The sequence below is a fragment of the Phocoena phocoena genome, chromosome 3 (genome assembly GCF_963924675.1).
Source record: "Phocoena phocoena chromosome 3, mPhoPho1.1, whole genome shotgun sequence".
Lineage (NCBI taxonomy): Eukaryota > Metazoa > Chordata > Mammalia > Artiodactyla > Phocoenidae > Phocoena > Phocoena phocoena.
Genome location: NC_089221.1, coordinates 67,427,523 through 67,440,458, shown reverse-complemented (window position 1 = coordinate 67,440,458; position 12,936 = coordinate 67,427,523). Strand labels below are relative to the sequence as shown.

The window sequence follows — 12,936 nt, the reverse complement described above, 5'->3', positions numbered from 1 at the left end:
TCCTTCCTTCCCTCCTTTGCTTTGCTTTGCTTTGCTTTGCTTTGCTTTTTAATTCCTTCACACACACACACACACACATATCACGAGTTTGTATCTGGAAATCATGCTCAGCTCCTACCGCTGTGCTTCAGTCAGCTAGAGGGTGGACAGCAAAGATTTATGTTTTCAGAGTAAGGAATCAGGACTCAGCTGGGTGTCTTAATTATAAAATCTAGCTTTGAATGATGTTATTTTTTAAAAACAATTCTCAGGAAGCAGTCATAGAACTAGAAACCTCAACAAATGATAGCTATTATTATTATAAATGAACTATAAAAATGACCAAATATGGAAATTCCTATTTTGGATGGAACTGCAATGTCAAATTTTTCTTAGTTATAAAATAATTTATTATATCCCAGTATATTTGGAATAGATGAGGACTTTTTTCTGGAAATAATAATGTCATGATCTGTGACAGAGAAATATGTATGTGATTTATTACAAAGTTGTTTAACTTTCATTTCATTATATTCTGTGAGTATTTATATCTAGTCTTTAATTAAACATGATTTATTCCAATTGAGGTCTGTTTCCATTTAGATTGCTTGCAGTGTTAATCACAGTGCAAATAGCCTTCACCGCTGAAAGAACTCTTGCATTATACTGATATATAAAGGCTTCTGTGTAATTTGCATCTGTTATCTGAGCCTACATGTTACTAGATGTGTACATAGGCAGAAATGTTTTACTTATTTGCTACTATATTAAAGTATGTAACTCATTTAATGTTTTTATTTTTATGAATTTAGATCAAGGTAGGTTTTTGGTTTAAAAAAATGCACAAACAGTAGAGGATCTTTTTTTTTTTTTTTTTAATCACAAACTAAGTATGGCTAGAAAGCATTTTCATTTCAGCAAATGCAATTCCAGTTCATTCCACCTCATGTTAACTTCTGGGTAAAGGTGTAACTATTTTTAGAAACAAATGTTCTTAATTTTAACTTCCATTGTTGATGATTTTAGACCTGGTCTGATGAACAAATAGATAGAAGTTCAAAGATCGATTAGTCTCAATTAAATTCACATTCTCATGTGTTAAGTACTATTTATCGTGTAAAACCTTAGAAGAAATGAGGAAGCAAAGAACAACGGTAACTGCATGTCCTTAGTAGTACATATAATAACTCTTGATTGTTCTCACATCATCAACTATGCAAACTTCCTTCTATTAGCATTTCAAAGCAGCAAGAGCTGGGTTTGATTTTACTCATGATATAGGTCAATATTAAAATGAGAAATCTTCAGGTAAGGTAATTCTCTTACCTGAGAATTAAAACATATGTTGTACCTCTTAGCATCAAATCCTGGGTGGGTCTCTGTCCAGCCTTCTTTCATTTATTTAAGTCCATCCCACATATGGCTTTTCTAAATCTTTCTAGGGCACAAGGGTATAGAGGCTACCCTCCCAGCTGGCTCCAAGCCTTCACTGCCAAAAGAGAATGGCCAGTTCCCTCAGCTGGCACTAAGAGTTCATGGTAATCTGGTCCTATCTACATCCTCAGACTTGGTTCCCAGCACACCCTTCCCACTCTGTCCTCCAGACAAACTGGGCTATTTGTGTACTTGAACACACCATCATACCATGAATGCTTCTCTTCAAAGTTGTGACTCATTCTGGATCCCTGCTTGGAAATACAATACCCTCTTCATCGTGTTTTTATTAATCCTAATTAAAACTTTCCTTCAAATCCAAGATCAAATTCTATTTCCCTTATGTGCTCTTTTTCAGACATTAATTAATACTCAGTTTCTTCCCTATAAGTATATAAAAAGTAGCTTTTTATGTCTAACTTTACAAAATAAGACAATGCATTCTTTAAGACATGAAGATTTAACTTCTTGTCAGGCTCTGACATATCTCACCTAAAACAAATTGTAGTAGATATGATACAGGGAAAGACATATTAAATATGTTCCAAAGTAGCCAGTCATTGCCATTTCCTGACATTCATCTGGTAAGGAAATAAATAGCACAGTGACTTTTGTGCTATTTTCAAAGTTTAATGAAAATATTTTGCATGTTAGTCCAATATAAATAAAAAGTGAATTTTTGTTAAGACAAAAAGAGCTAAATATCTCATCAGATGAGAAAATGAATGTGACATAATCTTCCTTCCCTCCTTTCTCTCCTTTCCCTCCTTCCTTCCTTCCTTCTTGCTTAAGAGTTTTAGTGTCAAATATTTGTGAGTCTATTATATAGTACACAGCTGTTTTTTAGAGATGATCAGATTCTGATTTTATCCTATTGTTTGATATTATAAAATGATCAAATTATTCAGATTCTTTCTGAACAGTCATGAATTGTCTCTACTCTCAAACTGTAGCACTTGACCAGACACCAAAAGGGATGGTTTTTTCAGAGAAAGTGGTCACCTGCCTAAAGAAATTTAGACCAAACTTTGCCATAAACTTAGAATGAAAGGATGACCAAATCTGCTTCCAGGAGGAGATGCTGTTTATAAGAAAGAAGTTAAAGGAAAGGGCAAAATAGAGGTTTTCTAGTATTTTGTCCTTGTTTGATATTGAGGGAGTAGTTTAATGATCATATTGTTTTAAGCACTATGAAAACCCAGGACTTCAGAATAACTTTCGATACGTTGTAGTGTATCCGAAGGCACATCACACATCTGAAATAATTTTTTTCAGATTGTTTGCACCACTATTTTGTTATAAATTTTATCAAGAAATATTTATTGGGCACTAGTAGTTTTCCAGATAGAGTGTGGCATTTGTGAAGGTACAAAGAACAGTGCAGGACAGGTGCTGCATTTGTAAACTTTACAGATTGACTAGGTGAAAGGGTGAAAGGCACATAAACAGACAGTCCCTAAGTAACACCATTTAGATATGTAAGAAGGAGTTGTGGGAATAAGAGCAGAGCAGGATTTCAGTTGAGATAGATGATAGGAAGGGAAAGTGATGGGGAGAGTGCATGTCCTCCAATTACTTTACTAGCTCCCACGGAACCTAGCTTGGTGCTGAGCTTAGACGAAATGATGTGTAAATATCAGTGATTGATATTTGACTGAATTAGCCTTTAATTCTTTTTTCATTCAAAATCCCATTTGTTGTCCCTGTTGTCCAAAATTAGTATAATTTGCTGAATGTTTTGTATTTCGTATGATTTTGCATCAGGTATAATAATGATTCATAAAAGGTAAGTCCCTTTAGCCCTCCTAACTTTAGAAACCCTTGACTGAGATTAGGAAGTGATCATCATTTACATTTATTATACTTTGCATATAACAAGATTTACCTATTAACTCCAATTTACTTCTCGTCGCATTCATCAAAGGCGAACTATTTAGAAACTAAAACATCTCTGTCAGTTAGAATTTTAATGAATTAAGATGAAATGAGACAGTGTTAATTGGCAGTGGTTGCTGCTGAGGAGGTTTCTAGATCTTGTGATACCAATTCATTTCTCTATCAGGGTTAATTTGTTTGATTTAATTCTAAGGATACGCTGAATATTTCCCCAAACTATTCATATTTATTTTCAGGATAGGAGAGTGGTTTAGTTCTGCTGGATTTGGATTCTCAATTCCGTTTGAACTGGATTTAATTTGATTGCTAATAAATTATTGATTGTAGGCACCATTTATATTATTGACTAGCGACATACACACACAGAGCATTATTTAGACTTTTTTTTATTTGAAACGCCTAAAACCTTCTAATAACTGATCATTTTTTCACCAATAATTGTCTTCCTCTCTTCTCTCTGTTTTCCTCAGATATTAATGAATGTGAAGCTGAGCCTTGCAGAAATGGTGGAATATGCACAGACCTTGTTGCTAACTATTCCTGTGAGTGCCCAGGAGAATTCATGGGAAGAAATTGTCAATACAGTAAGTATTCATATATATATAAACCTTTATTTGCATAGCCTCCATTTATTATGGAATTGGGGCCAAAATCAATAATAATTTGCTTCCAGATTTCATAATGTATTGAAATGGCACATTTCATATTTGTTGTTGTTAATGTTATTAATGTGCATCTATTCTCCAGGATGGGTCTCACTTAGAACATGATAGGCATAGGAGTGGTTGCCTTGTGGTCTGAAAGGAGGTCAACAGTTCCTCAGAGACCCAAGTACGTCTCTTCCATGAATCACATTTTGGCTTTTGAGTTGTGCATATGACCTAATTTTCTCCCAGAGTGGTTACTCTGTTTCAAAGAGTAAATTCAGAGCATTCTAACCACATAACCTTTGTCACAGATAAAAGGTAGAGATTAATCAGGGTTCATGCTGAATTGGCCAACACATCAGTAAGAGTTTTACATGCTATTTATTTGTCTTCTTGAAAGCCTAAGACATTAGGGTCTTGAGATGATGGATCAAATTATAGAATAATAATTTACCTGAAATGTTTACAAAGAAGCACAAAGCACCCCACCTTCTCCAAAACAAATAAAAAACCTAGGGAGAAGTAGTAACAGGATTATAGTCAGTAAGAGGAGACTGGAATTGGGCACAAGTTCATGCTAACAAGAACAATAGTCATGTAGCTTAATAATTGTTGGGCACTTATAGAAACTTCATAGTGCTACTACTTTGATGTGTATAATGCTACTGGAGCATCATAACATTATGCAAATTCAAAAGGCAAATGCAGATAAGAATTCAGACATAGAAACTGAGACACATAGGCTATGTGGTTTGCCGGGTTCTCACAGTTAGTGACAGAACCAGGACTGGAAGGAATCTAGAATCAGGTCTTGTGATTCCCAGTTCAGTGTATTTTCCTCTAAACCAAGAATGATGCCTCTTTGGATAGAGCTGAACAAGATAAACTTGAAAGCACCCTCCACCTCCACTCTGTCTCTTACACACACACACACACACACACACACACACACACACACACACACACACACACTCTCTCTCTCTCTCTCTCTCTCTCACTCTCACTCTCACTCTCTCTCTCTCTCTTTAGCCAGAGTAACAATTTTATTTCTCACTTTCCCTCTCTTTCTTCCTCCTTGACAATGGTAATTTATAAAATAAAACAAGGAAAAGTATTGAAGAATTTATTTGGGTTATGTATATAAACAAAATGATGATCTGGAGATTCTCATTACCCTAGTCCTGAAAAACTTCATTAAAATAATGAAATTGTGAATATCAAAGAAATACCTTGGATGGGGAAAATATTTCTAAGCTTAAAAATAATTGAAGAAGGACATGGAGCATGAGTTAATAAAGGAAGCTTCAGGCATGGATGAATGGAAGGAAAGGACAGTATGAGTAAGCAGGTTGATCATACAACTGGATGACTAATAGCCACCCAGTCAACAAACCTAGCAACCTTCCTATAAAGCATTTAACTGACTACCCACTAAGTTGACTTAAATTCAGTTTCAACTGGTCCTTGGCCCACCCAGGCCCAGCTCTTGCATCTTTTTTCTTTTGGTTCATGGGACCTGAATATGGCTGCCTAATCAGCCTTTGCCGTCTGTACTGACCAAGGAGCAACTAGACAGCCAGTTGGTTTCTTACCTATTGAAAATGGAAAGAGACCTTGATGTGAGCTAGAAATTGAAACCAATGACTAAAGCCTATTCATCCTTCCATCAGAGATTTTACTGAGGTCACCACATCCGAAAATACCCTTGAAAAGAAAGAAACCTGATAGGTTAGGAAGGATGTATTGAAATAGACTTTCAACTTCATGGCCATAAGTTCGCATCTAGTGTCTTTGCTATTGCGTTTAATGAAATTCTTTGTTTTTCTCTGACTTGCTTTTATATTTGTAAAATAGTTATATGTAAATCCAGACTGCTCTCTGAACATGCATGTGATAGTGAGGTGCCTCCCTTAACCTATCGTATGCTCTAACATTCTACTGTTCCCTCTGTTCATCGCTGTGCCCTGACAGATATCAGAACAGGTCACCTATGGTACAATCTAAAATATGTTCCTCTTGGGGTATTTGTTTCTGTTGCATTGATTTATAAGAGTATGTAATAAATTCAGGATTCTGATTCTTCCCATTGTCTAGGTTTCTGAGGCTATGGTTTTGCTTTTTATTCTGTGGCTTTTTAGAACGTTTAGAAAATCCACAGTAAGAAAGTGCATCTTGCCACAGTGATGATTTAGTTATATGCATTGAGAACGTAGAACATTCACTCACTACATGGCATATAGAAGCACCTGCAGGTTACAGGTAATGCTAGCTCCCAGCTAATTGAGTTTAGGATCTTAGGAGTTGACATTACATAGATTATAACCAATTTGCATACTTCTACTCTGAAGTAAGATTGATGAACTTTCTTCGGGCTTTGTATGCTCTCCCACAGGGGTCCACTAGGTCAACTTACATCTGCAATAATGGGAGAGAAGCCATTTGTTTCAGCAGATATTTCATGTGAGAGAGGGAAAGAAGAATGATGGAGACTAACTGCTGGGGGGTTAGAGGACACCCATTACCGAAGTGTCGTTTTCCTTGTGTTCACATTCAAGCTGTCAGTCTAATTTGGGACTGCTGCACTTATATTTGCCTCACTTGTACCACTTCTTTCTTATTTGTACTGATGGGTTAATTAAGTTTTAGTATATTTTGTAATGGGGTTATGCAAATGGATTTGAAATAAGAGAGGTAGACAGGGATCTGTTTCTCATTTTAGGCCATTTCTACATGCAGACATCTTGATAGTTTATCTGAGATCACTTATTTATTTCTCACTCATTTCAAATAATCAACAGACATATGAATGCTATGATCTGACCTACTACTACTAATGAGCCTTGAAAATATAAAAGTGGTAATTTTGGAGGTTGCTTTTTAGGTTGCTTTTTACAGGGTGTAGACAGACTGATCTTGATATCTGTCTACTTATCACCAAAAGATTTGTATTTCTCAGATCTTAACCTTTTCTCTGCATTTTTCTCATATTTACCATACCTTCAATTTTAATCAATTTATTATTACTACCTTTATCAGTGTAATTAAATGAAATATTTTTAATATTAATGATATTCTACATTTTAAAAACCTAAGTATATTTATTCATTTTCAGTTAAACCATTAAAGGTAAGATGTTTATGCTGAGATGCTACTTTAATATTATTTTTTTAATTATGTGACTTCTTTATTTATAATGTATGTCTTTAATTAATATAGCTATTAAGTACTTTTACTTTGTAAGGAATAAATTTATATTTAACCCTATCTATTATAACACAATGCCTATGTGGTAATAATTATTACATGTATCAATCACCTATTAAACATTTTCAGTAACAATATAATTATTTCAGATGTTACAACAAATGTTTTAATACTTGGCAAAGGATCTGCCTGTAATTTTCACACTAATTATTTCCTAATTAATATTTACAGATGAGTTAAGGCAATAATACATCTGATTTATATAATTTCAGTTTAGATTTCCATATACAGTTCATACAACTTATCATTAACTCTGAGAAATCTCAGTTATTTTTTAGTTTTATTCTTCATTTTTTATTACAGGGGGTTTAAGTTTGATTATTTTTAATTTTAATTGAAGTTACTTTTTTTTTTTTTTTTGCGGTACACGGGCCTCTCACTGTTGTGGCCTCTCCCGTTGCGGAGCACAGGCTCCGGACGCGCAGGCTCAGCGGCCATGGCTCACGGGCCCAGCCGCTCCGCGGCATGTGGGATCCTCCTGGACCGGGGCACGAACCCGTGTCCCCTGCATTGGCAGGCAGACTCTCAACCACTGCGCCACCAGGGAAGCCCCTGAAGTTACTTTTGATTGATACGTGAAAATCGTTTAGATGTTTCTGTAATATCTATTACAGTATTACAGATACTCTTCTAATTTAAGTTCTAATTTATATTCCTTTGTCACTTTTAAATGATATAAGTTCAAGTGTTCAGATAGCCATTTTCATAAACAGCTTGAAAGGACAATGATGATGAACTGGAATGAGAAACCTATATATCAACCATTTAGTAAAATATCTAGGTCAATACATTTTGTAAAAAAGCAAGTAATTGCATAAATAAATAACTAGACAAAAGGATTTTGAGTTATCTAAAAAGTTAAATCTAGTTTAGTCCCCTTTTTCTTTTGTTATAATTTTGTGAAATTTTAAAACAACTGCCTATCTTTAGTAACTGACTGTGTGTATTGAGAACAAAATATGTAGAAGTCAGCTTTAATGCCTTGCATACCATGTTTTACAAGTACCTAAATTTAGGAAATCCAGTGGCATTAGCATAATTTTTAATAAACAAATATTGTTAATTCAACCAAAACCATTATAGGAGATAGGAGTTGCTTTAGTTTTTGAAAAATATGACATCATAACATACTTCTGAACCACAAACACCTAAGTTCATTTCTTTATGTTTTCATGTTTACAATTATTGTAAACTGTCACTGTTACTTGATCAAGTACTTTAGTGAATGATGAACAGGAACTAACAGTGGAAAAATAATTTCAGTATTTTCTTATCTAATATAGATGGTCAGAGATTATAGTTTTATCCTATCTAACACTAAATTTCTACTCTGCTATATCCAGCTATGACATAGATCCAAAAGCAAAATATAAGAGATTCTGATTAAAATAAAGAGTTTTAAAAGTAAAAGGTATTTATGAGGAAGTAAAGATTAGAATTGAGACACATAAATTTAATGAGAAAATGGTGTTAAGTCCAGTATTAAAACATACTGAATGTATATAATTATGTGTTCAATAAATAAACTAGCCACAGATATTTATTGAGTTTTTCTTAACTATGTACAGAATTTTCAGAACATGTATTAATGAATTAATTCATTCACCAAATTGGATCCAACACTAGCCACCCCTTAGAGCTGGGGCAACAATGGCGGTTAAATTCAGTTCCTATTCTCATGGAGTATAGAAATTAGTGGGAGAGAAAAACAGGAATTACATAATGTCTAATTACAAAACATGATAAGTACCATGAATGAAAAGAAGAGAGAACCATGACAGGGGTGCCTGTTCTGTTTTGGGGAGTTTAAGGAAGTAACATTTGAACTGAGGCCAGAAGCACATATAGTAGGTACCAAAGAGGCGGCAGCCTATGAAAATTTTACAAGAAGGACAATATGCTCAAGGATAAACAGACCCTTTGTCCTTAAGAATCTTAATATTAAGTGGATGAGCTCTGATTGCTGTATGATAATCATATGATGAGATGTTTAGAATGATCACTTACCTTTTAGGCTTTGACAATATGGGGTCAAGACTAGTTGATGGCAAGCATATTTATATATTAATAATCCATCTCATAAACTATCTTTTTATGCATCTACAAGGGATTTTTAAAACACCAAAATAGACTTTAACTTTTGCAAGTGTAACAAGAAATCAAAAAAACAAAGAATAATCATTAATGCTGATTCTAGTTTTATTCCAGATAAAAAATAGCTGCTCTGTTTTAGAATTTTGAAATGGTGATTTGCAACAATTTTTGTCTTTGAATGCATTGCCTAATATCAATGTAAGATTACTTTCCTTGAATACATAGGATAAGAATTAATCCAGAACTCCAATAGGACAAGAGAAGGACAGCTTACCTCAGGCTGTCACCTTTTGTGAACACAAAAAAAAGAAAGAAATAAATCGACTATGGGTTGATGAAAGTTTTATATTCAGGATTAATTGTATAATGTTAATCCAATATACACAATATTTAAAAATCTACCCATAAATATATAGAGATATAAGTGGAAATAACCATAACTATAAATACTTGAGTATAGATAATTATTTTAACTTAATTTCTCACATTCTTTTTAAAGACATGACAATAAGTACAAAAAACCCAGAATACTGTGCAAGAATATCAATAGGCCTCAAGGAAAGAAGTGACTCCAACATTACTGCAGTATGAAGTCTTTGCAACAATAAACACAAAAAATTGACTCAATGACAAACCGAATTGGACTTTCTGTGTCTGACATAGAAGTTCCATCTTCAATCAGTTGCCTCTGGGTATATTTTTCCAAATGTTGCCTAACAGTTTTGTTCAGACATATCACACTTTGAAAGTTCACCTGCTGTACGTTAAAGTGATAATCTAAAAGGAAAGACAGAAAATATATCTGCAGAATGCTCAAATAGACCCCCTAGGACATACTAAATACATCTAACAAATTGAATCAGATCCTTATTAACTGTATTTTGTATTTGATTACAAATAATTACTGAAACATTGACCTTCTTGTTTTTGAAATTATGTAACATTCCCATTATGCACTAACCTGCATATGTCCAGGGATTAAAATTTAGCTTTGCATTTATTCTCCAGGCTAAAACTCATTTTAATATATCCTATCTCAGAAACCAAGTAAGATAAAGTATGCAGAGATCAGGAGAGTTTGGGAGCAGTATAACTTGATTTCATATTCATAACATTTAGAACAGTAGTGTATGATTGAGAAATGTTGTATTTTTCTCAGACTGTAAATATCAACCTTTTCAACCATCACCCCATACTCACCCTTGACAAAAAAATAAAGATAGAACTCAAATAAAATATTACACTATAGAATACCAAAAATCTCTCTATAAGGAAACTGCTAGAAAAGAAGTCATCCTAGGACTTGAAAGTTGAAACATGGTTAAAATGTAATTTGTGGGCTAGTCATTATTCTTTACATGTGTTGCCATGGCATTTTTGGGTACTTAGGTGAAACTTGGGGTCTGAATATCAAAGTGAGGCTGAAATCATGGTTTCATAATGAGGAAATTACAAGCACAAATCACTGTGGTTTCTGCTTTTATCAGAGTCACTGAACAGCAGAGATAAATAATGCTTTTTTCAAATAGGAGAAAGAAAAGAACATAGATGGTTTCTGATCTTTTACCAAATGTGCACAGTTTTCCAGGATTTCCTGAAATCCCAAGGGTTTCAAATAGTAGCAGTAAAATTTTACTGGCACCCAAGGAGCTGAGTTGAGCGGGACACCAATCCCAGCATGCCCCTGGCTGCAGTTGTCAGTTACATAAGCAGACTTGGAAGTGATAGCTTCTAGCAGCATGTAACACAAAGAGCCTCGTACATGTTTTGAGTTTCATCTTCAAAGCATTCTTCTTCACGTGACGGAGAAGGGCCCAACAGGTTTCTTTCCTGCATAGGCATATTGAATTATAGGTGCCACTGGCACATCCTGGTAAGCTAGGACAGCTAGTTAATTAAAATGTGGGTGATAACTCAGAGAAGCATAGGGTAACAAAGACTCAGATTCAAGAATCAGATGAGACTGGTGAAGTGGTAAGATTGAATGTTAGTGCCAACGGAGATATTAAAAAGAATAAAGAATATAAGATTACTAAAGATAGAATTTAAGATAAAGAAGTTCTATCTGCAAAGGGACAAAAAATAAAAGAGTGATTAGAGAAACTGAGAATCAAGACTTAGAGAGGGCAAAGAAAATAGTGTTTCCAAAACAGGGAGCTGGTCAAAGAAATGGATACCTAAGAAAAGACTTTTTAATTTGGATCCTGAAATCACTATTAGTCCTTAAATAATTGTGGTGGGTGGTAAAGAGGATGCCAGAATGCAGCTCTCCCAGATCAAGCAGGTACTGAGGAAGAAATAATAGCCACAGACCACTCCTCCCAGATTATAGTGCGCTGGACTTTGAGCATATCTTAAAACTCAGAGAGCCATTAAGGGGACCAAGGACCTAAAAATATATTTCATAATAGTTACCTTAACAGCTTTATCTGGTCAATAATACACATTCTTTTTAGAGCTCTAAAGGGAATGGACACATAAAGTATCCAACTTAAAAATAAATTGAACTTGAGGAATATGGTTCTATAAAAAGAAGTAGAGTCAGAGCAAAGTCAGTAAATTCAATACTAAAATTCAAAGGAAAACAGGAGCAGGGACAGAAAATAAACTATTCTGACAAGAAAAATGGACAGAACTATAGTTATAATAAGGGAGCCTATAAATACTCAGCACTATTATCTAACTACAAAACACTGAAGAATTGAAACCGTACCTCTTAGCTCCAAGAAATCCGAGGATATTTGTGGTGGTATGTTCAAAATAAAATTCACCTTATATGTTTTTGGTACACTCAGGCAGACGCACAACTTTTTGAATATCCATAAAATGACTATTTCATTTATAAAAGTTGCCTCATATCTACTCAGCGGTCACTTAATAATGTCTTTTCCTTTCCCATTAGAATTATTCCTGGATTCTACCACTGTTAATAGTTTTCAGTATAACAAAACATGAGCACTTTCCTACAGAGATTAATATAAAGGATGTTCTCAGTCCCACCCCCTTAAGTACTTAATGCAGAGTTTTTGACCAAGGGTACAGGATCTTCGGGGATGGATAGAATTCAGGGTGTCTGTGTTTTTTGATGAGAAAACAAAAATCATATGTTTATTTTTACTAATGGCTCCCTGAAACTTAGAATTTCTATCCATTACAAATGTAGGCAACAATGAATCATTGCATTAGCAATACCAATGACTTTGTCACTAATAGAAATCACAGATATTTTCATACCACGTTATACTTGTTGTACATAGCTGAAAATACCATTTACCATTTTCACTGTAAGAAATTATAGTAGTCCTGCCACCACCTCTGTTATTTAATGTGTTAATAGATGAGCACACATATTATTGTATCACACATTTTAAAATATTTTGGTAATTACTTTGTACTTCTGTTTATTTCATTTTATGAACTAAAAAGCATTATGCTAAGAAGGGCCTCTAGGCTTTACAAAACTGACAGAAATATCTGTAGTGCAGAAAAGGTTCAGAATCCTGAGTTATTGGCTTATTGGTTTCAAAAGATATTTTTTCCTCCTGGATAATATGGATGAAGCTTTTGGAAATAAAAGCTATTAACGATCCATTTTCATCGAATGTCCATTTCTAGGCTTGTG

General features: G+C 34.3%; 1 protein-coding gene across 2 annotated transcripts in view; it reads left to right on the top strand.

Moving 5' to 3' along the window:
- EDIL3 (EGF like repeats and discoidin domains 3) overlaps positions 1-12,936 on the top strand; it is a 427,880-nt gene that overhangs the window by 239,773 nt on the left and 175,171 nt on the right. For both annotated transcript variants that reach the window (XM_065874095.1, XM_065874094.1), the window contains one exon: positions 3,780-3,893. In XM_065874095.1, the coding sequence (XP_065730167.1) occupies positions 3,780-3,893 (114 nt within the window). The remainder of the gene's footprint in view (positions 1-3,779; positions 3,894-12,936) is intronic.